At 35.6% G+C, this 27,534-nt stretch overlaps 1 protein-coding gene across 3 annotated transcripts in view; it reads left to right on the top strand.

The window, feature by feature from the left end:
- Positions 1–27,534, top strand: part of ATRNL1 (attractin like 1) — a 425,814-nt gene that overhangs the window by 49,649 nt on the left and 348,631 nt on the right. For all 3 annotated transcript variants that reach the window (XM_056494988.1, XM_056494990.1, XM_056494991.1), the window contains exons 6-10: positions 4,476–4,650; positions 5,701–5,788; positions 16,483–16,738; positions 22,378–22,561; positions 25,485–25,639. In XM_056494988.1, the coding sequence (XP_056350963.1) occupies positions 4,476–4,650; positions 5,701–5,788; positions 16,483–16,738; positions 22,378–22,561; positions 25,485–25,639 (858 nt within the window). The remainder of the gene's footprint in view (positions 1–4,475; positions 4,651–5,700; positions 5,789–16,482; positions 16,739–22,377; positions 22,562–25,484; positions 25,640–27,534) is intronic.

The raw sequence follows: 27,534 nt of genomic DNA on the forward strand, positions 1-27,534 counted from the left end.
GAACTAATTAACATTATTAATTTTATGTTTTAAATCCAAAATGCCAGGTGTACTGGTACAATAGTCAGTCACAGAAATTCCAGTTAAATATATGAAAGCATTAGTAGTATGCTTCATGTTTTGTTACTACAGTTTTATGAATACAAATAGAAGCAGAAGGAAAACTTAGGATGGACAGGGCTATGGAAGAGACACTAACAGAGCATGGTTTGCTTAAACAAGTAAATCAAGGCTGAGAGGGAAGAGTGTTGCTGTTTATAAACATTTGTGGGATGTATAGACAGAGCAGGTCTTTAAGTACAGTGGTAGCAACACTGGCAGAAGAAAAATTGGGATAAACTGGTCATAAATACATCATTTGGGAATAGGAAGGAGACTTCTGTCTTAGAGCTGTGAAGTTTTCTGGGAATTGTTAGCAGAGATACTGGAGTTGGTACCTTGCTGCTGTTAGGATGGAGTCTCAGAATCTCTAGTCCAATGGGTATTGTCAGCTACATCTGATCTGAAAGTCTCTGCTTCTTTTAGAGAGTGAGAAGCAAAACCTATTTTTGTTTAAGATGACAAATCTCGTGTGATTTGAACCAGAGACTGTACTTGTTCTCAGTCATGGAGGAGTAGGAAAGCTTTCACTGATTCTAGTAGGCAATGCTGTGACATCTGGTCTTATCTTCTGTGCCAGCCTTATTGATCTTGAGCATGGGATCTGGAGCTGAGCAGTTAGAGGATGCTGTGGGGCCATACCCACCCATGGCAGGCCCTGCAGCCCTTCTGGCTCCCCTATTTAGACTGACCCTGTGCATCCCCCAGGCCAAATCACTCTTTCTGTTGAGGAGACAAACGGGGCTCAGCAACAGCACCCAGGGGGCATTTCAAGAACTGCGTCAGCTCCTGTGCATTGGGATTTCTGAGTCATTCCTGTAGGAGCCTGAGTCCTGGCACAGCTTGCTGCCCTGCTACTTTAGCTGGACACCTCACCAGGATCTCTCTGCCTGCCCTTGAGTCTCATTTTCAGCAAGACTATTTGCAGGATGGGAGAAATAATTACATCCAGTACGGATATTGCAGAGCTGTGCAGGGGCAGTGTAGGGATACATGGGTACACCTCCTGTTAGAATGCCTAGATGGAATTACTGAGCCATTCCAGCATAATTGGTCTGACTGTAGGACTGGTTTCAACCACTGAATTGAGGTGTTTGAAAAATTAAATTAAAGTAATAATTGTCAAGTCAAATGATCAGATGAACAAAACCAGAATAAGCAACAAATACTTTCAAAATCACTTTTTTGCACAAAGAGCACTGTGAAATTTATATTCAACACATCAATACTTCTGTTTTTTTTTCTCCTGTGCTCCCAAAGGAAAAGATATGGTTTGAAGACAGTAGATGATGTTCAGTCATTTAGGTGGAAATTGATCTTATGACTTAAACTACTGGAACAGATTGTTACTTTGGCTTTTCATGAAACTCCTCAATAAATCGAAATTAGATTCTTTCTTTTGAGTGGTGGGGATAAATCACTTTTTTAAACCTATAGAATTTTTTCCTACCTTAGAGAATAACGTAATTGACTTCCAGTGTAGGTTTATAAAGTTGTTTGCTGCTTTTTGAAGCATTCCCTCCATCTCCCAGTGGATTGACTGACACATTAGGAAGATAAGAAAGAAACTCAATTTTAAATGAATGGAGAAAAATCATATTTGCATAAAACATAACAAAACATATTTTTCATTATCTTTGTTCTGCAGCTGTAGTGCTCTTTGTTGCACAGAAGGCACGTATTTAGTGAGTGTGATGTTTCTGAAGAGAATGTGTATTTTTGCTGAAATACTGGAGTATGTATTCAAGTAGGAAAATATATAAATGATATTTATAAGTCCTACATTTACCTTGCTTTTATAAAGCAATAGCCATACAAAAGAATTTGCTTTTTAAATGACGTTTTGATAGAGGCCAGTACTATTCTGTTGTTTTGCATTTTTGCAGCGATATATTCAATTTTTGTCCCGATTGACACATAATGTAGTCAGTCAGTCCTTGCCCGTGGCAGTGGGGTTGGAGCTAGCTGATCTTTGAGGCTCCTTCCAGCCCTCTTTCCATGCCTCTATGGCACAGTGGAGTTTCTGCTTTCCCTCTCACCCTTCCCGTCGCTCAGTTCTGACAAAGCACTGGAAAAGGGCTGTCTGTGACATTCTTTCCATCACCGAGCTGGCTAAGATTTTTCTGTTCTTAGCTGAGGACGAGGCGGTTTTCCTGCCTTCGTTTCGTTGCAGTCGGTGCGGGGTGTCCCTGGATGTGCCGCGGGAATTCTGGCTCCGCTCGCCACCAGAGGTCCCCGCTGGCCGCGGCATCCCCGGTGACAACCGGCGGAGATGCTGCTGCTGCTCCTGACCCGCAGGCACCGTTTCCATCGTTTTAAGCTCTTCCCTGATCAAAGAATACTTAATCAATTGTTTATTTTAAAGCCCTTTTATATTCAAATTAAGCGTTTCCTCTGGTGATTTACCAAAATCACGATTTTGCTGAGGTTACAACTCTATTACAGTATCAATTATTAATGCTTAAGAAATAATGTATGAATTGTTCATACTCTCATTAGGCCTCATTCAAATGCCATTAATCTTTTCTGAGTAGAAGGTATAATGAACTATGGGAATTGGGTGTCTCCATTGTTCAGTGAATGGGAGGTAATTTGGGTACAAGTGGACATCATTCTTCTCTAGTATACTAGGAAAAGCTGACAGCTGGTTACGTACACTTTGGATGCCTGGTTGTTGTGTGTAGGAAGTAACTGTAACAAGTTGTCCCCAAAATGACAGTAAACATTGGAAAAACATAATCTCCCTGTGCTACCATTCCCCCAAGATAATATTTTAAAATTATTGTAGACTTGATGTACATTACTTATTTAGCTTATTTAGTAAACTTCAGTAGCTCTCTATTCTAAAATTATGTCTGGCTCATGTAAATCTTTGCATCTGGAGCACCCTTTGCCAGGGGAGTGTCCTTGCCAAAGAGATCTGAAACTTTTTACATGGAGAACTGTCTCCTCTTGTTTGCTTTGAACATGGCTTCTTCAAGCTGCATTTCATAAAACTCAGCTCTTTATATTCAGAGAGACTGTGGACTCTTCATATTCACCCTCTTTTTGTCACTTATTTTATAGACATTTATAATTCACTTCCAAAGTCTGTTTTTTTCCAAGTTAAAAAGTCAGTAGTTCAAAGTAATTGGAACATCTTTATTACCCTCCTGTAAAGAGTCTCCAGCACTAATCTCTTCTTTTTCAGTAGAACACAGTTTTCTAAGGTTACACAAGCCACAGATTTATGCAGTGGGGTAACAGTATTCTCAATTCTGTCACGATTCTTTTATTTTCACCATTGCTGAGTGGTGATGTAATATTTTCATGAGCTATCCTGAGATGATCCTCAAATGTGCCTTACTTAGTTTTCAATTTTACTATGTTGAATTTTGTGTATTGTTTTATTGTTCAGTCACATGGTCAGAAAGGAACTTGTTCTGCGGTTCTTCAAAGGCCCTGCAATAATAGCCTTTATCAGCAATATTTATATTTATCTATCTATCTATCTATCTATCTATCTATCTATCTATCTATCTATCTGTCTGTCTATCTATCTATCTATCTATCTATCTATCTATCCACACACACATACATATATTCAGGTTTTAAATAAGCTCTAGAGCATCATCTGATGATGAAGAGATCATATTTTTATTATTACAGAACAAATAGAAAAATTATTTTGCTTTGCATGATTGTAATAGTCAAATAGCAAAAAAAAAAAATAATTTTGCTGACTTTTCGTACTTTGACAAAAATGATTGAAATACATTTGAAAATAAAATTTAGCACTTGTGGATTTGATGGATTTGTAGAATGGTTTATAAATGTTATAAAATTTAAACATTCAAATAATTCTTTTGATAAAGCACTTGATAGTGTATTTTCCTCTTGAAAAATGATGCAGAATGGCATTTGCAAAAGGCAATTTTTACTTCCAAGATTTAATATAGTGTAATGCGTATTGTACTAATTTTACTTAATTTACTGTAATATTATTTGCTTTGATATGCACTTATTCTGGTTCAAATACAGTATAGTTTTCTCCAAAGGTAACATACAGTGCTAAAAGTTTTTGACCTAACTGACAGGTGACTTAAAAATGTGATGCTTTGTGCCTCTCTTTCAATTTGTGACTCACAGTCTGTTTTCTGAGAAGAATGTGGAAATGAATTGTTATTATTTGAGCTAATCTAATGCTTTCAATTAGATTGACATCCCATGTTGTCAGTTTTTTCATTGAGCATCTGTTAAACATAAAAGTGTACACCATATTTTATCAGAATGAGCAATCCTGACATCTGTAATTAAGCCTCCCCTGTTTCTGCTTTATTGGCTTTAACATCCCTGTCTAACAGATTGCACAAATTGCACTTTTGTTTACAAAACAGGTCCAGATTGTTCTTTGAACGTCCCCTCCACGGAGTCTTACTGGATCCTGCCCAACGTGAAGCCCTTCAGCCCCTCTGTGGGCCGTGCTTCCCACAAGGCTGTCCTCCATGGGAAGTTCATGTGGGTGATTGGGGGATACACCTTTAACTACAGCTCATTCCAAATGGTGTTGAAGTGAGTGATTTCTCCTCTGTCATGTCCTTTCTGATGGGGCTCAGGGAAAACAGATCCTACCAGGGAGGGGGCTTCTGTCTCCTAATTTAGCTGAAAGGTTTATGTCTCTTTTAGATTCTTTATGGTCTTATTTTATGCTTGTAATTTTCTTATGATTGTAGAAAATGAAAGTATGGGCAACATCAAGGTAGGTGATGTTTATATGTACTTCAGTTTGGTGAACTGCATTTTGAAAGCCATGTGCATTAGTGATGTTTGTTTATGGTTACAGGACACTTGTATTTAGTGCTTGCACTTTGCCTGCTGGTGCCATGCCAGTAGGGTCAGGCAGATCACCTCTATTCCACTTCTTTATACTTCTGGCAGTTTATATGTGTGTGTATTTGACCACCTACTGAAAACAAAGCAGAAGCAGCTGTAAATAGCAGCCAGGTGATTTTGATGGTAACTTCATGTGTAGAGGCCCTAAATGTGGCAAATGCAAGTGTTAGGATATGTTTATTAGTGTATTATTAACATGTTTACTTCTGCTGTTGTCTACCTATTGCTTTCTTCCACACATTTGCAATCATCCAAAACAAATCACATCATCTTTTGGATTTTTCTTTTCTACCTTTGTAATTTATTTTTTACCTCTCTTATCTAATGCTGTGAATTGATTAATTAATTAAAATATAATGGAATTAAAATCAACAGTATAGTTAAGAGGGTGGCCAACAGTAAATCTTCAGATTAGCTCAAAAGCATGGGGCATGAGCAGTTTGGTGAGGTGGGGTTTTTTACATGACTGATAACAGAACAAGCCTTGTGTTTTTTTATTAGTTGCTCCTATTTTCTGAGATTGTTGATGGGTCCCTTAAAGAGCTGCTCCTGTTCTGCTTGAGGAATGTTTAGTACTCTGTGACAAGTCAGAGAGCTGTTGTAATACTTCAAAGGATTGTGTTGCCCCATTAACAAATTACCATGTCAGAATTAGAGTTAGTTTGAACATACAAGCTTTTCTATTTCCTCTGCAGGTTGAAAAAGTTTCTTTTTCTATTTCTCTTCTAGCTACAATTTGGAAAGCAGTATATGGAATGTAGTGCCTGTATCCAAAGGGCCACTCCAGAGATATGGACACACTCTTGCTTTGTATCAGGTTTGGACTCTTCAGTATTCTGTATATGAAATTTATATGTGTGTGCTGTTAGTGATCTTAAAATGAGCCACCATGAACAGAAACTTTTAAGCATAATTTAATTTCTAAATATTTTGTATTAATGTTTTCTTCAGTACTTAGATGTATTGCATGGTTTTTGGAACAGAGATTATGCAATACTTCTCAATCACTTTGCTGACCATAAACCTTCCCAGCTAAACCTGCCAATAAAAGGCAGAGGGGTTTATGAGAAATAACTGGGATTGTGGGCAGTGCTCTTGCTCTCCAGGGGCTGAACCCCACAGGCAGAGCCAATTTCTGGTAGCAGGGTCCTTCAGCAGTGTCAAGGCAAGCAATGGTCCAGGGATGGGGACTGTTCAGGGAATCCAGGAGCTCAGGGAGACAGGACTGGAGAGAAGGCTCCAACACAGCCTGAGGGGGCTGTCAGGGAGACAAGCTACAGAGGCTGACAGACTTGTTAGCTATGACAGAGAAATACAGAATTGGTGTCACAAATTTTCATTTCTTTGTGTAAGGCACCTCAATAGGTGCCTTGATACAATAAGGATTGTATCAGGTCAGACCAAAGTGTTCATCTTGCCTGGTAACACCTCTTGAATAATGGGTAACAGTGAATGCCAATGGGAAGAATATAAGAAAAAAATGACAGGAACTTACAGAAGCTTCCTCAGAATACTGTCCTACTTTACAGCTGAGATTTCCTAAAATAGGATAGTATTTTTGTGGGAAAATTATGATTCCCTGCTGTTTATTTATTTATTTTGTAAAAATTTTTGGACCATGTATTTATTTTGACATTGACATCATCCTGTGCCTAAGAATTCCAGAATATTTTTTTTAAGAAATGAAACCTTTTCAGAAACTGGTACGAGCTGGTTTAATTTTGATAATTCCTACTTCTTATTCTCCATTTATTTCCTCATACTTCTCATGATTTTCTGTAAGGCCATCACACCCTCTACCATTTCTTTATCATACTGAAAATTCCTTGTGTTTTTAATAATCCTCTATAAGGAAGATATTTCATTCCTTGATTAATGTTGTACAATTGCCTTTACCTCTTCTGTTATACTCCTTTTGAGAAAGGTGGAATCAGTCTTTAGTGTGTTCTTACCTCAGAGATTGATGTACTAGGGAATTAAGGGTCTAATATTTTTTCCTATTAGCTCTTTAGGGTACTTCAGCTTTTTGAAAATCTGCTGTTGGCTTTCAACTGGTATTTTTACATTACTGTCAGTTACATCATCAGGATCTCATGCTAGGCAATTCAAAACCCCCTCCCCATATGCTTACACTTTAAATTGGTTTTTTCATATAGGCGTCTTTTCATCCTTATGCAACTGAGCATTTATTTATTCTTTAAGTTTTTTTTGTATTGCAATGCAGTATTAGGAGATTCTTCTGCAATTATTTGTGTTTGACAAGTGTCTCAGCTATTTTAAATAACATAGTATAGTCAAAAAGTATTGCTGCTTTCCCACTCATCCTCTTGCCAGCTTGTTTTTTAACATATTGAACAAGCAAATCCCAGTTGCATATGTCTGTGGGACACCACTAACTACCTTTATTCATTTAAGAAGTGACTGGTTTTCTCCCCCAAACTTTACTTTATAGATTTATCTGCTTCCCTTGTTCCAGAACATCTTAGGTCCTTTAGAGCATGTGCAAAATCATCAAGCATCTTTTGGAAATTTCATGTACATGTATCATCTGGACCTTTGATTTCTTCAGAAAAAGTCAATGTTCTATTTGCAAGATATAGCTTCCCTTTTCAAAAATTCATAGAATTTTTCTTCATCTGTTTGTCTCTTTCACTCACTGAATTCTGTCCTTTTTTCCTCTCCCAGTCTTTTGGTATGGACACATTTTTAAGCAGGAATTTACATACTATAGACAGGGGTTAGCTCTTTAATTTCTTCAGAAGTGATTCCAGGGACTTTCTTTGCCAGGTTTTTTTTTTTCTCTTTTTCTACTGTAACTTTCCATGTTTAGTTTTTGCTATGGAAATGCCTGTAAAGTCTACCATGAAGAACTCATCTGGGAAAGTTAACCTCATTTTATTGCTATGGCTTTCACTTCTCAGAATACTCCTTCAGACAGTCTGTTGGCACCACAAAGTATCTTATTAGGTGTATTGGTATTGCATTTGAAAAGTGATGTCTTAGTACTTCTTACATAAATTTTGCAGACATCTCACTAAGGTGTTTCATAGCTTGCCTTGGTGTGAGTCTCTGTTTTAATCTGGTGGAGTTTCTAACTTTGTTTTGAATGCTAATTTTTCATCTAGGTTTTCATTATCCTTCTGTCTAAAGTTAAACTTTATTTATTTTGTTATTTGTAATGGAAAGTTTTGTTTTCTTTTTCAAATAGGAAGTGTTCTTGTAATCTGAGCAAAAATGTCTTACAATGTCTTAGAACTCATTTTTTTTCCCACATTTTTAATATTTTTTAAAAGATTTTACCCTTTTAGTTGTACATTGTAGTTTCTTTTTATGTTTGCTCTTCTTTTATTTGGTAAGTGCTTCCTGTAAGTTAGGAGGAGTTAAAGGCATGGTTTGATATTTTGTTTTGTCATGTTATCTTGGCATCTGTTGCTCTTACAGAGAGGTTGAATTTATGTTTGGCTGGTGAATATTGTAGAGGTGTTTTCAGTAGCAATACAAGCTAGGTTTTGTGCATGCCCTAACATCAACTCAAAGCTTGCTTTTCTTGCTGTCAGTTCCCTGATTTGTTGCTAATGTATTACCTGTTCTTTGAAAGGTCAGATCTTTTTGACCAGAGACTTAGATTATTACAGTTCTTGTGGAATGTGGACTTTTTAGTCAAGAAACATTTAAGTAATGTATCATTTATCAGTTCAGAACGACGCCTTAAAATATAATTTAACCTTTTTATTTGATGGTGCTAATATTTTCTTGAGACACTCCAAACTAAAGGGTAACTGTTTTAGAAGTCCTTTCACCAGCAAATATTAAATATGATAGATCTGTGTTAATTCAGACATCTCTTTGGATCCCAGTGAAGAAGTGTAACTCATGTTAATAATAATGAAAGCTGCAAGTAAAGGTGAAGCAGCTGTGGCTGTTGTTGACTAATTAACATATGAAGACATATGTTAATTAGCAATTAAGATTCACTAATAACAAACCTATGTGAAATAATTAACTACTATGCTGCTTGTAGCAGTGATTATGTCAAATGTCAGAAGTTACATGGGGCAAAAGGAGCTGATCATGCAAGTCAAAGAAATTTGAAGGGGAAAAGGTACACCCTTCTGGAGTAAGTTCTTACATTAATTTTTTAGGATGAAGTTCTGATATTTTTGCTTTTAGATCTTTGGTCAGAAACAGAAAAAATAATTTAGAGTGAAGAGCAGTAGAACATAATTATCACCTGGAGATGGCAGCTTTGAGCTGTATTTTCAGCTCTCTACCAGTAATTGTGTAATGTTTCCTTTATGGTTGATAGGAAAAAAATATCTACAGAGAAGAAATTAGATTAAGTTTTTGATTTGAGCTCCTGAGATTTCAGAGCCTAGTGCTAGGCTGGGGTGAGAGTGCAGAGACAGTGTTGCCCAATTGTGGTGCAAGGTAAATTACAGCTGTGTGATTGACTGTGGAGAATGAAGTAAGTTATTGTGCCCATTTCCCTCAGAAAACTGCTTTGGTAAAAACTGAAGTACTGTTCTTTATTCTGAAGAAAGAAAGATCTGAGGACTCCCACTGATGTATAGTTATAACAAATTCTCAAGACTTTAAATGCATTTTTAGAGGAGAGAGCATAAAAGAGCTCTTGCTTTTAGACCAGGTAAACTGTTAAATAGTGCTCAGGCTGGTTATGGAAAGATGCTGTTAGCAAGTGGTTCTACTGCATCTCAGAAATTGTATGGAGTTTTTGGCACCTTGATAACTGAAAATTTCAATGTACTTTGAAATAATTTATATAAGAAATAGGCTTATAAAAAGACTAGAGGAAATTACTTGTGAGGTTTTTAGAGTAGATACACATAGCTTTGATAAATATGACTAGGTAGGGAGTTAGAGTAAATTCCAAACTCCTATATCCCTGGAATTAAGGAGAAAGGGAGTTGCCTGCAAGGTAAGTGTGGTCACTGCTGGTATTTTACTCAGTTAGTTTTTGGTAGTATCACCAAAATTGGTTGATTTTGGCCTCATAATTGATCTGGTGCTGGTCCCAAGGCAGTGGAAGGATGGCTGGGCTCTGAGATTTGTTTCCTTTGAGACTGGTGATAGAGATGAAGCAGGCAAGCTGATGTAGTGGTAATCATGAAGTACACAGACCATTTTATATATAGTCAAATTTAATTTAACTCATTTGAGTTTTATGAATGTTTCTTCCACTTTTAAAACTTTATTAGGAAAGGGTAATTGTTTTGATTCTTTTTACAAATTAATTGGTATTGATGTTGAGTCTGTATATATCTTCTGGTATTTTTATTGGTCTCATCAAAAGTTAGTGTTAACAAAGCAAAAAAGAGTAAAAACTTTTCCTACTTTATTATGAATGAGATAAAATCTTTCACCAGTTGATTTATTGTTATTCTTTTAATGACTGTTTTTGTTGGTATTGTAGTATAATTTGAATAGCACTGGAAACATAAAAGTATTTTCTAACTATTCTATTAAATATCTATTTGTAGGCTGTACCAGCAATTTCTGTAGTTTTATTGTTCTGTGACTTTGAATTACACCTTATGCACAACTTACTCTCTGATTTGCAGATCTCAAAAGTGTGAGAAGTAGGTGAGATGAGCTGCCCTACACTTTTGCATGTAGTCTTGAGAAAAGCCTGTTGCCTTCCATGAAGTGCCTTAATTTGTCAAGAGATTGGTTCTTTATGTAGAAGTGTCATATTTTTCATTCCTTGTTTCAGTATTATATTCCAGTTGGTTTGAAAGTGAAGTCCAAGTAAGGTCAGCTAAATTAATACCTTTAACTAAACCTAGCAACTATTGGAAAACTGCAAATAATGAAGAAATAGTGACAGCACTTTGCTTAGGTTGACTTCCTGATGTACGATTGTCTTGACCTTGAATTTGGTCCTGTTGGGAACATAAGTTAAAATATTCCTTTCCTGTAACTTACTCAGATTCTTATTCTGAGAGGATATAATCCCACAACAAACTAAAAATTAATAAATGAGGCTTCAGGAGGAAGAGTTAAGTGAAGACTGCTTTCCAGTCTGTCAGACCTGGTCTAATGGGAGGATTACTGGATCAAGTAGAAATGGAACTAATTTTTAATTTTGATACAGCACATAAAATGTTCTTGATCTGTTAACCATACTAAAGGAGATAACAGTTTGTGGAAAGGAAAGGAGGTATTAGACACTCCTAAACCAGGTGGTAGATGTTGAATGCAAAAAACAAGCTTGTGGTGGATGAGTTATTGCCAGATTACATTTTGTGAGACTTGTATTTTGCTTGGCAAAAAAGAAATTGAGAATTTCCTTAATGATGTACTGATTTGACTAAACTTTTAGAATTCAGGTAGAAGTACAAGGAAAAAAAATCCTAATAAATGTTAGTGCTCTGTTAGCTTCCATAAAGTTAATTTCTATACCAAGGTGTGGATACAGTCTAGGGGAGAAAAAACGATTCATGATCTTGTTTCAAGAAAATAAAGAATGACTGTTCATGTGGTTTGTGAGTAGCATTTCTTTGGCCAATTCTTCAGGAGCAGTTTAGATTTATATAAGAATTAAGGCAGAAAACTCATTTCTGAGAGAGAAACTTTTCTGTGTAGCCATGATATAGTTAAGAAATACAAAACGAAAATTATGTGGTTATTTTAATGTGATTAACTTCCTTCCAATTCATTAGAAATGGATTATAAATTACCCTTTTGTTACAATTTCTTTTACACTTTTTTTTTAGTGGTATCTACCAGATAAGATTCTTTTGGAATGCAGACAGGATTTGCATAAGAGTTTGTCATTCCAAGGTACAGCCTGAGCAGCTAAGTATTGTTCTTTTAGGAAAAAGAAAAATTGTGAAGTCTTAGGAATAAAAATATGATAGGTTTTAGAAGTCTTGAATTACTGCATTTATATGAAATATAAAATCAATATTAACACTGAGATAAGGTGTAGGGAAGAGAACATGTCCAAGGTCAGTGGAACAAATGATTTTGGCTATTTGTTCAGGATTCAGTGTGAGATGTGTACAAATGTTACTCTGCTCTGGTGTACAGTCTATTGATTGGGACTTAAGGGACAAATTAGTGTTCCTGATCTTTTGGTGATCTTTTAATATATACTCCTTAAACTGCTTCACTTTTCCTCACTGTAGAATGTTCCTCTGTCAAGGATCTTTGAGCAACCTCTTCCAGTCTTGACCATTCTCAATGAGAAAGGAGAAATGTTTATTCTTATATGTAAATTGAATTCTTGTAATCCAAATCATGCACATCACATCTGGTTTATTTGCTGGATTACTCTGGGAAGAGTTTGGTTCCCTCTTTTTTAACCTCTCCCATCAGGCATTTAATTTTATTTGAATTATTTGGTTATTTAACAAATGTGGTCTCCAGAGATGATGGTGGTATCAATAAGATGAAGACATTAAGAGGAGTTTTATGGCTGTAAGTTGTATTGATTGTTCCAACATTCAAGTTGTGACAGTTTACTTTTTCTCCTATATTTGAGTTATTCTCTTGGTCTTATTTTGTCCAGTCAAAAATGTGTCTGTCATTCATTACTCAATAAAAGAAATCCTAGGTCAAATAAATGTTTTCTTCTTTTGCGAAATGTGATTTAACTGTTTTGTTCAAATCCTGGCTTTGGTCTTATCATTCCTGCCTTCTGCTGTCATCCTCTCTCTCCAATATGCACACTCAAATATTTACAGATCATATACTTCTTGTCATCTTTTTTTATCATTATGGGTTATCAAAATTTTCCATTGAAGTAGTTTTTTCAGGGAAAAAACACGATTTGTGAAAATGGAAACATTTATTGGGAAGGTTTGGTTCCATTGAAGCAAACAGGAGCTGCACTTTCTGTTTTGTTGGCTTGAACCTGAACACCTGCCAAGAAACCAACTGATGTGATCTGGAGGTGGGAATGTCATGATTGAGTGAGCTGTCGACCTGCTCTGTTTACAGGAAGAAATTTCTCATTTTTCTGGAATTCCCTACTGAGCAGGAACTCTGAAGTTCAATAAACAATGTATTTTTCTAAACTTCAATTTGCATAAAGTAATAGTTATATGAAATTTTGATTTAAAAACCACAAGGTCTTTCAAGGTTCCTGTAACTTCTTGCTGAATGTTACTCATATGATGTAATATATATAATATGGCCAAGGTTAACTTATTGAGTAATTGTTCAACTTTTCTATCTCATGCTGTAATTGAAGGTGTTGGTTTTGATGCCTGGTATCAGAACTTTAAAATACAAATGTGTTGGAGGTCTTGTATCTTCTTGGTGCTTATCTACCTCTTTTGTTTTCTCTTCCATGGAAAAATCTGCTTCTTGTCCTTCTCTCTCCTCTAGACTGAGGACAGTTTTTAATGTCTTTAATTTGGGCCAGATTCTTCACACTTTTTTGGTACTAATTTCATAAAGACTCTCAATTTTATATTTTTATTGCCTTTTAAAAATATATATTATTTTACTTTGCAGTCCTGCTTGGTTTTCTCTTTTATAAACAATTATCTACTATGCTTCAGTCAGGAAAAGGTCAGCAGTGTTTGTATACTAGCATACTTTAAACTCTGTATCTTATGTGTTGTGTCTTCCAGAAAGCCTCACCTTTAGCATATACCTTGATTTTTATTTAGTATAGAAATAATTTATAAAGGTAGTGTGAAGTTTATAATGGGACTTCTTCTTTTCTGTCCCAGTTTTTTGCTGCATAGGACCATTTGCACATGTATCATTCCTACAATCCATTCCTGTTAAGGTTTTCCAAATAAATGTCTGCCTTCATATGTGTAGGATGTTGGGTTTTGCCCTCTATAAGTATGCATGTAACATTTTTTAATGTGAGTTCTGTATTTCTTCCACTGACTGGTCTCCTGGCTTGTTTTTCTCCATGTTGAGCTAATCACCACTTTCTTTTAAAGTGTTTTTCACATCTCAGAAATAGCCTTTAGCAAAGCTTAGTTAAATCTGTTTTTGTGGCTGATAAAGCAGTTGTCATGACCTTTTTGTCTTTTTCTCTGTGAATATTCTTGTATACAGGATCTGCTGTGTCACCTAAAAGATCACTCTTCACAGAAGTGTTCTTTTATCTGAACTTGGAATCATTTAAGCAGAACTGTGTGGAGGACACTGCTGTTGTCAGCTGTCTGAGAAATAATTTCAAAGTTCATGCAGTTCTTTAGGTCACCTTTTTTTTTTTTTTTTTTTTTTTATTCAAGTGTCTTTCCTCAGTGTCAGAAATATAAATTTTCTTTCAAATATTATTGTACAGCCCCTGCAGCTCCCTAATTAGCTCTCTCTTCATAACATAGTCAGTTATTAGCGTTTGGAAATAAGTTCACAGTTTTAGTGATGCTGATTTGACTTTGGAGATCCATATGATATTGTAAGGAATGAGCCATATAGGATCCTTTCAAGAAGAATATTTATTCAAGCCATTCCTTCAGATCAGTTCACATCCTTCTTCAGTTTTTGTGGGTCTTTACCAAGCTCTTTGAAATGTTTTATCTTCTTGGAAAAGAATGGGTTCAGATACATATCTCTCTAATCCTACTACAAATTCCTTCTGTGAACATCTTTTGTTCAAACACCAACCATAGCACAGAGGATCCCTGCATAGGAAAGATTTAAATTCCAAATCGAGAAATGTTCACCTGCCTCAAATAAAAAAACAGTTGAAAATTTAACAGAAATTTTGAGTGTGTGGTTGAAGTGCATCAAGCAGTTTGGTCAGGCATTTGCTGACTAATCTCTCTGGGTAATGAGGAGTCTTTTTTTACTGTTCTGGATTCTGTTCATTACCATCAATCACAGATGTATGGGACAGCTTTATAACCCTCTAAAGCCTTTGTTTAGCTGGACTGAAAAGACTTGTCATTTTACTGATCACTTATATTTGCCATGCCTGCCCATTCAAAAAGAGTCAAGAGTTCATCTTTCTTGATATGTAGGATGATAATAATCTGAAATTTACATATCTATGTTTACAAATCCATTAACTCCTTGTACAGTGTCTGAAATTTCTGTATGTTTGGTAGTTTCCTTCCAGCCTCTTTTTCTGAGTATTTAATGTCAAGTCAAACTTTGCCAAATGTGCTAAATCTGCAGCTTCTTTTTTTTTTTTTTTTTTTTTTTTTTAATTTAAACCTAGTAGGGCTGAGTTTAGGGTAAGCTCCAGAATATTACATTGAAGAATATAATTCCCAATTGTACATCATTGCAGAGTGTGTAGGGTGGTTAGTCCTAGCAAAGACTGAGTATCAATCTCAGAAGCAGAGGAGGTTTTTTTTCCATCCAGCATAATCTGTCCTTGAGCAAGTCTGTGAAGCCAACAATCTGGAATTTGTTCTGTGACTTTGCATACCTTGGCTTGCAAATCCAGATGAAGCGAAATTCAGTCAGATTTGCTTTCAGTCAATATTTAAGTAAATCACTCATTACTTACCAGAACAGATGGCTCTGCTGCTTGAGGTGTGTGGTTTGTGATGGCTGGAATATCTGTTTTGCATTCCTTAAAAAGAACTCAAAGTATTTCCCTGTGGGACTTGATTTTAGTAAATGTGCTGAGGAGGGGCCACCAAGGTGGTCAGATGTCTGACCTCTCCAGGGGACAGGCTGGAAGAGCAGGGGTTGTTCAGCCTGGAGAAGGCTCTGGTGACACCTTGTAGACCCTTCTGTGCCCAAAGGGGCTACAAGAGTGCTGGAGGGTGATGTTTTACAAGGGCATGGAGTGGTAGGACAGGGGGAGATGGCCTCAAACTGTGTGAGGGCAGGTTTGGTTTAAGTAAGAAGTTCTTCAGTGTGAGGGTGGGGGGGCCCTGGCACAGGTTGCCCAGAGAAGCTGTGGCTGCCCCATCCCTGGAAGTGTCCAAGGTGAGGTTGGACAACCTGGGATAGTGGAAGATTGCTTGGAGCAACCTGGGATAGTGGAAGGTGTCTCTCCCCATGTGGTGGGGGTAGAAGATGATGATCTTTAAGGCACCTTCCAACCCTTTTCTTTGGGTTCTGGTGATTGGATTTTCTCAGAACTTAAATTACTGTGCTAGTGGAAGAGAATGTTCTCTCTTGTGCATGTGCTGAACGAAATCCCCATAGACTGAGTGTGTGAAAAATCACATTTTAATTCTGTGAACTGTTCCTTAAGAAAACAATATAATATCCTTTCTGTTTAGCTTTTTTTAAAATAGAATGCTGCAGTATGGATTAGAAGAGCCATGTAATTAAAGGTTTTCTGGTAGAAATAATCTCTCTGAGATTCATTTTGGTGTCATTTTCATGACTGGGTTTATTTTTCAGAGAAATAGACTCCTTATCATTGTTGGTTTAGTTTAAGTATCATTGTCAGGGATTAGTGTCTGATATTGAGTGGTTAATGTAAGATTAAATGTGAAGATTTAAGTCAGATTGCTCAGTTATGAAATATTGCTCAGCAGAGGAGTTTGCAGTTCAGATGTTATCTTTCTGTAATCCATTATTTGCTTTCTCCTCTCTCCCTTCCCATTTTTACAGGAAGACATCTACATGTATGGAGGCAAAATTGAAACGAGTTATGGCAATGTCACTGATGAGTTGTGGGTTTTCAACATACCCAGCCAAACATGGAGTACCAGAATTCCTGCAGTCCTTGTCCATGGACAGCAGTATGCTGTGGAAGGTCACTCAGCACACATAGTAGAGCTGGACAGCAGAGATGTGGTTATGATTGTAATTTTTGGATATTCTTCTATATATGGTTACACAAGCATTGTGCAAGAATACTATATCAGTAAGTCACTTTCAAATCATTTTGATCACATACTGATAGAAAAAGTGCTGTTTCTTTCTAAAGTGAAAAAAAGTGATTTTTTTCTTTTTTCAGGAAGAAAAATGTGTATTTTCCAAAATAATAAAGCCTCATCTTTTTTCCTTCAACTTATGTACATAAGATTTCTTGTCAAGTAATAGCATTTCATCTGTGTTTGGAGCACCATGACTCTTTCCATTTTTGTATGTGGTTGTGGTACCCTAAGGGGATAAAAATTGAACCCAGAAATTCCTCACTGTGGTAATTGTGATGAAATACAGTTTTTTAACACAGACTTGCTGTTTTCACCACACAGTAGAAGAGCAAAACCAACAAAAATTTAGTTATTTTAAAGGTTTTTTAATGCTGGTGTATTATTTTCATTTTGTTGTATTGTTTTTAAATGTAGTAACTTATTTCATCATTATATATAGGGTTCTCTCTTAAAGATATACATGTTGCTGTTAGAGGTAATAATTAAAAATGGACCCTAATTTTCTGTAAATAACCTACCAGGTGTATCTGTGTTTCCCCTTGTGAACTGCATAATACAAAATTTCAAAGTACACTTGCATGCTAAAGGATAATAAGTGTTTTTAATTGTTCCATTTAACTTCTTTTTTTTTTTTGTATATGCATATTTATATAAACACTGTTTAAACAGATTTATAGATTGGAGAAATCCCTTCAAAACTCAGATGGTTCTTATGCTTTCTGGCTTTATCTTTGATGGCAGTGTCAAAATTATATAACAGTGTTGAAAAAGGATAAAAGTGAATGGCAGTAATAGGAAGAGCACCAAAATGTGCTTTATTCACACTGAAAAATTCCAATTTAACTACATAAAAGCTACTACAAAATTCTGGTCTTAGAATGATGTTTCACAACAGTTTTCTAAGATTTATTAAGCATTAAAGGTCTTTTTTTAAAAAAAACCTTACTTTCAGAAAGTTTTTTTTTGACCTAACAGAGATGTTTTTCTTCTCTGAAGGAAGCAATGTTCTAGCTTTCTGCATACTCATTCACTGTAATGTCTGTTGGAAAAATTTAAATTATTTGCTTCTTCACAAGCTGCTAATTTAATATGGAGTAGAAGTACCAGTTTTATTCTCACCTATTATTGTTGTTAGTTTAATTAGGAAGAAGGGAGCATGATTTGCAGTGTAAAATTTTCTGCCTGGCTGATTTTATTGATGGCCTTATGGTTGGAATGGACAGCTTGTTCCTGTTTTAATTTTTTTTTTTTTAAATGTTACAGCTACATTTGTGGAGGATTAATAAAACAGTGTAGTTAAGTTGAGAAAGAAAAACACCTCAAACCTTCCCATAGTGATAAGCTTAGAGTAAGAGAAAGCAGTTCTCTGTCAGTTATGTGTCAATTTGTCTCCTTTTTGAGAGTATATTTTTGTCATGTTCTGGTGAGAAATTTAGTTTATTAGAGAAAATGTTCTCCACTTGCTTCAGGTACAAAGGAAACTTGTAACAGTATAGAGTATTACTGTGGAAACCCATTGACATCTGATGAAGGATTGATTATTGGGGCTCACAGCACTCTGCAGAACAGGGTGAACCTGAACCATTGCTGCCTCAGAGAATTGTCATGTTTCATTTCACCTCACTGCATCTCCCTCCTTTCCCTCCCCTCTAAGTTAAATGAATTTTGTGGAAAATTTTCTTGAATTGTGTTGGCCATGGCATTTATCTACAGTTTTGCAGCTGGAGGAACACATTTTTTTAACCATAAAATTCCAGCTGGTGGTTTGAATTAAGAATGACTGTTTTTTTGGGAGGACTTCAGAAGTTCAGGATCCAAACTTTAAAGACATAGAAAGTGAACTCACCTGAATAGGAAAGGAAATTTCATAAAAATAAGGGCTTCTGATATTATAGAAAGAAAAATAAGAACCTAGTTTTTTCTTTCTCTGTTTGTTTTAAAAGCATATTACTTTAATATTTCAAATTGTACTGCATTGTTGTTTCTACATGTTATCAGTAATGGCTTTTAGTCCTAATGAAGGCTATTTTTCAAGCATTTACCATACCTACTGAAAGAGAGAGACATAGAGGCAGTTTATCCTTTTGGTCATATGTTTTGAAACCTCTAGGATCCAGTTCTTTGATGAACTTGGTACATGGAATTCTGGTGCTAAAGCCTTCTTTAGTTGCTGTGACCATGATTTCCATGGGGTCTGGCTTAAGAAACACCTGAAGTAGTTTTAAATCATTGTGGAAATCACTAGTTTTTCATGTAGGTATGTAGTTCTTGTTAATAAAACATGCCAATCAAAGGTGTACCCCATCTCAAAATGTCTCTGGCATTGTCAGATTAGGGGAGAAAGTAATTTCTATCAGAGTAAAATAAACTCTGGAATAACTGGACAGGGTTTGCAGGCAGATTTTAACCATGCAAAGGCACGTGAATTTACTTCCACACCAAAGGTGTGGTGGTTGCTGCAGGAAGAAAAGAGCTTCCTGTTGTCCTTTCTTGCTGCACCCAGACTTATGACTTCTGAGGAACCAGTAAATCCTGATATGGGAATTATGTGAATGATTTTACTAACTTGGACCATAAAGCTTTTCTGGGCTACTCCCCAGGGAAATTTATTTCCCTTTAGGTTAGCAGTACCTCATAAACCTTCTAAGAATCTTAGTGTGAGTCTCAAGGTGAATGTAATAATTGTATTTTGTTTTAGCTGAGGTTTATAAAGGCTCCTTATATATTAAGAAACTTCTGAAGAATTCTTCTGTGATTTGATTTTATTTCTTTTACAGGACGGAGATTTCTTTGGACTAACATAATATCACTATATTTTAGAGTGATTTTTTTAATGGATTTAGAAGTAGGTTATAGATTGCTTTTGATTATAAGTATTTCTTTGAAATAATGTAAAAAGAAATGGCCCCATGATGTAACATGCCTCCTCTTTTTTGTTAAAGTTAGCATAGGCTTCCTGGTTGTAAAGTTTTCAAGTTTGTCACCATGATAAAATGAAAGTGGCACACCAAGGTGCTTCTTGTACATTTTGTTCTTTTTATCTGATCTATCTGAAAGTTGTATTATGATAAGGACAGATCAGACCAGTGACTCTTTATTTTTAAACTGTGTACTAGACTTGAAATTTAAATCTGGAAAAAAAAAATTAAAAAATCTTATTTCCTTATTTCTGGCTTCTCTGAAGCTCTTTCTGCATTTGCCTTTGTAAGCTGTTGAGAATACAGTTTCACATGACTAATTTGATCTATCAAGTACTTCTTATAAATATATAAATTTCTGTATTCTCATGCTATAATGATAGAAAGAGGGGGATCTGAGTATGAGAAGGATTATGTAAACACCTTCAATAAAAATTGAATTTTTGTTTACAAATAGGTAGGTGAAGATTCAATAAGCTGCTTCATGAAGTCAGATCATATGCATAGTAATATAGACAGGATTGTATTTTTGTCTGAATCATATAATATTCAAGATGCTGAAGCATGAATTATATCAAAACTGTATGTACACATATCAGTATTTGAAATTCAGCTAATTTTTAGAATGGGAAGTAGAAGGAGCAACTGTCATCCTGCTTTTGGCTTTTATTTCAGAAAGATGTTGCTGGACCTCCTTTCTTAAATTTAAGTAGTTATTCATAGGACTTTTTTTTTTTTTTTTTTTTTTAATTCAAGAAGGAAGAGGTTTTCATATTTCTGCCCAAGTCATATGAAGTATTGTGATAGTGTTCTAAATGCTACACAGAACCACAGACCCATTTAGGTTGGAAAACACCTCAGGATCATCAAATACGACCATTGCTACATAAACCATAGTGCTCCATAAATGCTACATGAACAGTCAGATAGAAATGCAAAATATTTTATTATGCATATTATCAACTGCATTGTGCCAATTTATGTGGAGGAATAGTTCTTTTTGCCTGAAAAATGCATATGCCAATCTCTAGGACTGATCATTAAATACATAAATGGAGATACTGTTGGTAATAGAAAAGTGTATCTGCAGGCTGACTCCTCACCAGCCCTCTTACAGAAATTGTATCAAGTACATCTTGTAGTTATCAAAGTAATATGTATGCAGTACACAGTATTATCAGTACAAATTTGATATTTGTGTTTAAATTGCACTTCATAGCTTGATAATGTCCAACATGGGGATTGAAATAAAAAACTGCTTACATTACAGTGCACATAAATAATGTAAATATTCTGTGTTAGCTATAAGTAGTGTATTACACAAATATCAGCATTCATATTCACAATTCTTCCTCAGAATCTATACTTTATAGCTAGCCACATGCTTTTGTTACTGAAAAAAATGTGACTTATAGAGTCAGTGTCTGGAAACTATTTCAGGAAAGTATGATAGCAAAATAATAACTGACAATCATGAGCCTCTTCATGAGAAAGAGTTAATCTAAGCTACCTATAATATCAGATAAAAACTGGAATGGGATTTAACCTAACTTTCAGAGGAAGCAAGGTGTATGGTGTTGTGTGCTAGCCTTGGACAAGTAACTTTATAATGGCAGCCAGTTGAGGTTAGGAACTGGGAGACTGCTCCATGTTGAATGTCCTTGTCCAGGCTGTCTGTCCTTCTGACAATCTCCAAGAGGCTGGAAGTGCATTGCTTCTTCACATCTGTGGCACTCCCAGTCATCACAGGCTCTTCTGCATAGGCTGCCTTGTGCAGGAAATGCCTCCTCCTGGCTTGCTCATTTTGTGGCTTACATCATCACCTGGAAAGATGGAGATGGGGAAAAAAGACGTTTTGGGGCTACAGGCAGTAAGAACTCACTTAAGAGCTGGTGTTTTTTTTTTTTTTTTTTTTTTTTTTTTTTTTTTTTTTTGCTAAGGTAAAATATTTTCCAGTTGCATTCTCTTCTTCAGTCATAACAGCTATTGTGGCTGGTTTTATTTGGTGTCTCTTTGCAGTTATTAATCATGTGAGGTAAAAAGGGGATTTAATGGGCTGCTATCAAATTATTCTTTTGTGAGTGTTCTGCAACTGAATAGGTATATTTGCAGTTAAACAACTAAGAAACAGTGGTTGGAAATGGATTTTAGCTCAATAACATTGCAGTTACTCCCAAAGTGTCTGCCTGTATCCATGACACTTGGAGTTACCTTATGTTATGTGCTTCTCATGACTCACTGCAGTTCAGTCTCTGCCAGGCTCCTCCAGATTCCCCATGACTGAGCACAGGTGTTCCTAATGAATCTGAAGGAGCTGGAGCACTGAATTCTCATCAGCCATCTCTGGCGAAAATTAATCATAACTCCTAATTTCATATTTTCAAAAAGCTTGTTTTTTTTTTTGTTTTTTTTTTTAGTTTATTTAATGTGACTGCTGAAATCATGTGGGGTGGGGGAAGATGAGATACTGCCTGGCAGCTGTAACAATGATGTGGTGGTTTGATTAACAATAGCAGATAATAGTCTGACATTATCTAATTGCAGATATTTGGATACATTGGTATAAAACTACTTCTTAAAACAAATCCCAATAGTTATTGCTGTATTTAGAATTGCATTGGAAATTATTTTATATACTTAAAACTCTTAGTACTATGATTTAGCAGTAATAAACCTTTAAATTATGTTTTTTTTAATGTTTCTTCAAGGGTCTAACTCTTGGCTTGTACCAGAAACAAAAGGAGCAATTGTTCAAGGTGGATATGGCCATACCAGTGTGTATGATGAACTGACAAAATCTATTTATGTCCATGGTGGATACAAAGCATTGCCTGGCAATAAATATGGATTGGTGGATGATCTTTACAGATATGAAGTTAATACTCGGACATGGTAAGTTGGATTTATAATGTAGGAAATGAACTTATAGGTTACTGAAGAAAACAGAAGTGTAGAGTGAGGTTCTAGCAAAGTCATGCAGATACCTTTGTATCCTTTTCACATTTCAGAACAATATGTTCTGTGCAACAAAATGGAAGAATTGTGGTGAGGGACTAGACTCGAGTCAATGGATTGGTGGAGCTATTAATTGGAATTTTGATGCCTCTCTCATGCCCATGTCCATGCCGTTTTCTGGTCCTCACTGTTTGGCACTAATTCCATTTCTCTGGTTGGTCTGGCAGAGGTTCATAGGTATCAGTAAGTTGAGGTATACAAATCTGATTACCTGTTCAACTGAGTTGCATGTAGGTTTTAATTTCTTAATATTAACTCAACAAGCTTTATGTTTCTCAGAATGTGAGGGGGCAATACTTTGATTTCTAATACACAATGGGGAATTAGTGTTGGCAATACCTGCATTGCTTTGCATTACAGCTGGGGCACAACGTGGAGCTGGGCTTGGATAATGGCCTGAAGCAGTGGAAGCACCTGCTGGCTCCTGGGTATTTCTGTTACCATTACAGTCATGCTGCACTTGGCACTGGCATAGTTAACACGGGCTAATGTTTGCAGATACACAAATATGTGCATAAATAATGGATTCAGGGGGAAGCGTGCTGAGACACTCACAGAATTTGCATGGGGTTGATATGTGTTGGAGAGTTCTCTAGATTGTCCTCATTAGTGATGCTAATGAATAGTGAAAATCACGTCCAAATTAGCAAACTTCCAGTTCTGCTGAATCTTGAGGAAAAGTTGCTGTTGCTCGGAGGGATGAAACTCAGCACACAATATGCAAATATTACAGGGGAAAAAATCCCTACACTATGGTAGGGAGCAGGAGTGGGGCAACACAGTTGGGTCACAAGTAGAAAAATGAGTAGCTCCAAAAAGAAAACCTGTGGAAATTTTTTGTATCCACTGTGTAGGGGAGAGTCCTTACTTTTCCCCAGAACAGTGTATGTCTCTTCAGGCCTTTAGTGATCAACACAACTATTTGTACACATCTGCAGGATCATCAAGGCAGAGCCTGGTGTATAGCAGTTAGTGCAAATTAGGCAATAGGGGCTGTAGAAAACTGGAGAAGCAAAAGACAGAAAGGTATCTGTAGTCCAAATGGACAAAGATAACATGTTCTTAGGATGTTATAATTCTTTCAGGTCATAGCAGCAGAATTCCTCTGTTGCCAGTTGAAAATAAATTCAAAATAATGCCTTGTTCTACTTCCATGTTGTTTTGATTTTCTGTGTTGATCCCACATACCACGTTTATCTGGGGGCACCATAAGTATCCTGTATCAAGCCAATTTGTGGTTAGAAAAACACACTTATGTGATGCTCTGTTTTCAAAGTATGTTAATCAGAAATACACAAGAGAAAAGTAAGTTGCTTAATAGGACAAAAAAAAAAGGGGTCAAAAGCGTGTGGGTATGTAAGTGGATTGGAGGAATTGTCACATTTTTAAGCAATAAAAAAGCTCATTTATTTTCATTTAGTCTTTGATATTTCTTTTGATGTTACTTTCCAGGGCTAGGGGGGAATTTATTTCAATAATTATATGAGAATTCAGGTTTGATACCTTCCTTTCAACTTGTTTAAACATGCAATCTTGTATAACTTAAAATATTTCAAGTTTGTTGATTGATTTATGCTGTTATGTAAGAAAAATGAGATGTACTTTAAACTCTCTCCCTCAAACATGATGATGATGTAAAAATACTGAACAAATATGAGAGTGATTCAGAAGAGACAGTATTATTCAATCATAAGGAAATATTGTTGAGTCAATTTGTTACAGGAAACGAATGACTAACAGTTTAATTGTAGATTTGAGCAGCGTGTAGTAACATAAATGAAAATGAGACTCTAAACTTGTAAACTTAGATTACTGAGACAATGAAAGGTTATTAGGAGAAAGTAAAAGGTATTTTGTACTGATGATCTAATCAACTCTTCACAAACATGTCTACAGCTGGTCTGCTTAACTAATTCATCTGGCAAAACCCACAAATGGTTACTCTCTTCCTTGGTAAGATTTATTTGATGGGATTGAATCAAGTTTGTATTCTGTTCTTTCTACTGGCCTCACATCTGCCACTTTCAAACTGTGGCATTGATAGCTCTTGGCTACTGTTGGGGCTGTGCCATTGGCACAAAGCAGACCACACACACAGAGGCTAAAGTGAATAAAGAGAGAGATCAAAGCCTCCATGTGCCTGGACAGTTTTGTTTTTAGCACTGAAGTACACTGTGTTTGAGTTTACCAGTCTGAATAAGTTTATGAAGCAGTGCAAGTGTTTTTATCATACCTAGAATGCTTTCTATCATTTATTTTCCTGGTCTGAGTGTTCAATTAATTAGGAAAAAAATGTTTTTCCTTTTGCAATATTTAGAATAGTCTAAAGATTATCTTAGCCTTCTAAAGAATTTTTTTATTACATTTATTGAGCAAAAAACTAACATGACTAAGGATATATAGGAATAGGAATTAATACTATGAATCATGAATCCTCATAGTATTAATACTATGAATGAATACTATTAATACTATTAATACTATTTCATTCAGTTTTGAGTAAAATTTACCATATCAGTAATATTTTCTGACGAATGTAAATGTTAAAATTAATTTCAGCTACATTGTTTGTTTGGCAAACTGTTTTATTTTAACAGAAATTGTGGTATTTTAAATAAATACACAATTTTTGTACCATAATGGATAATCCCAGAAACAATCTGATTAAATGTCTTTGTGTGTCCTGAGTAATAGCTATAGTTTACTATTTTTCTTGTTTTGTGTTGCTTTCATGTACAAATTTTCTTGATGCCCACATGCAGGTTTTCAGGTGTTAGTATGTATTTGTTATGTTTTTTAGGACTATTTTGAAAGAGAGTGGCTTTGCAAGATACCTTCATTCAGCTGTCCTAATCAATGGAGCTATGCTCATTTTTGGTGGGAACACTCATAATGATACTTCCCTGAGCAATGGTGCAAAGTGTTTTTCTGCTGACTTTCTTGCATATGATATAGGTATGTATTCTACTGTTTTTTTTCTAATTTTAGTTTTAAATACAATTTTGCTTTCTGAAGTCCAGCTAATGTGATTCTTTAAAATTTTGATCCCAAGCACCTTCAAGTTATTCATAAATTTTACAGATGTTTGTTCCATTTTGTCTAAAGATTTTGGTTTGTGGGGCAAAGCATAGCAGCATCAAGGCCCTATATATTTTTTTACTATTTTGGCAACACACTTTTAAGGAAGGCAAACTCAAAAAAGGCTTTACATGTCAAGTGGTATTAAGGCTGAGTGAAGCATGAGGAGCCTTTAGGAGATGGTAAAAGGATGTGATAGATTTAATTTCACAGGAGTGTGGCTGAGAGCAGAGAAGATTGTTGTTTGTAAATATATGATAAGAATACAGTTTGGAGGAAAATTGATAAGACAAGACTAGGTGGGTGTCAGCTTTCATTCTGGTGAGTGGTTCCAACCCTTTGAGCTGTACACTTTTGGAAAATCCTCCCTAAGGGATTGCAGAGGCTATAAATAGAAGAGAATTGAATGAGTCCATAATCTTTTTCCTATCTTGTGTCCCTGCTGTTCTTACCATAAATAGTTTTTCCCTTCCCTGATGTTGATGTCCATATTTTATGCATGGGCTTTAAATGTAAACATACAGCTCATATTTGGGCTTTAAATATAATCATACAGCTAACACTGGGGTCAAAAAGCAATCACTTGTCGTGGGAGCCAAAAAATGGGAAATGTCTCAGAGCAGCCTGGGAAATGGACTCATGCATGCTCCTGGTGGGAACAGCCTGTGGATATTGCCTGGATCTGCTTTTGGCAAGCGTTTATCAGCTGCCTGCAGTGGTAGAAGAGGCTGAGACATGATCCTTGTTTTAGGACTAGTTAATGGCTTTTTATGGCATTCACTGCAGATATCAATGCAATGTCTTTGCTTTGAGAAAGATAAAAGAATGACTAAAAATAATCATTAATTTCAGTACATGGGACATGTATGTGTTATTTCCTGCCTGTTTTAATGGATATGCAACTAATACCTTAGCAAAACAGTTGCATTTTTAATTCTGTAGCTTTTAATTGTATATTCCATAGCTTCTTCATAGGCATCTGATGGTGTGAGCTATTGATTTTGTTCTCACTTCAGTTTACATGTGGGTTTAATGTTTAATGAAACTGAGCTCCTTTCTCACTTTGGAGCATAATATTATTTATTGGTCTACATTTATTTGTAGAATGTGCACTTACTGATTAATAGTGTGAGTACTAAGATCAGAATTAATTTAACTTTCTGACTTTCACACACCAGTAGTTTTTTATCATCTTTCATGAAAGTACTTTATACCTTTTTTTTTCTTAATTAGAATAATATTTTGGTTTGCCTAGTTAGTTATAATATTTAATTTGGTATTTGTATTCTCTTGCAAGTCATATACTTTATATGTTATGAAACTGATGAAGTACAAAAGAAGTGGATGTAGTAATTACTCTTTGGATATAGTAATTAATCTTAAAAAATGGAATTTATGAAGATTGATTTGAATCAGACTTACTCTTCTGTAATATTCATTTCACCAACTTAAAAGCAAATCTCACAGCACACATTTGATAAGGACATATTTTTCAGAAAACTTGACATATTTTACAAAGAATTAAATAATTAATAGGTATATTTCAGAATCTTATTTACTTTGTACCATGAGTTTTTGAACAATGCTTGGAAGAAAAAATATATGATGCTATCAGCATCACTTTTCCTAGATACCTTGCAAGTGATGGAGTATTATGCCTTGTCTTGTAAAAAATGGGTGCTGTCTGGAAACCAGCTGAATCCTAGAGATAGAGCCTATGCTATTTATGTTCAAGTTGGGCTAGAGAATACTTTTGATTATCTCTCTTATTA

Source organism: Oenanthe melanoleuca, chromosome 6 (genome assembly GCF_029582105.1).
Source record: "Oenanthe melanoleuca isolate GR-GAL-2019-014 chromosome 6, OMel1.0, whole genome shotgun sequence".
NCBI lineage: Eukaryota > Metazoa > Chordata > Aves > Passeriformes > Muscicapidae > Oenanthe > Oenanthe melanoleuca.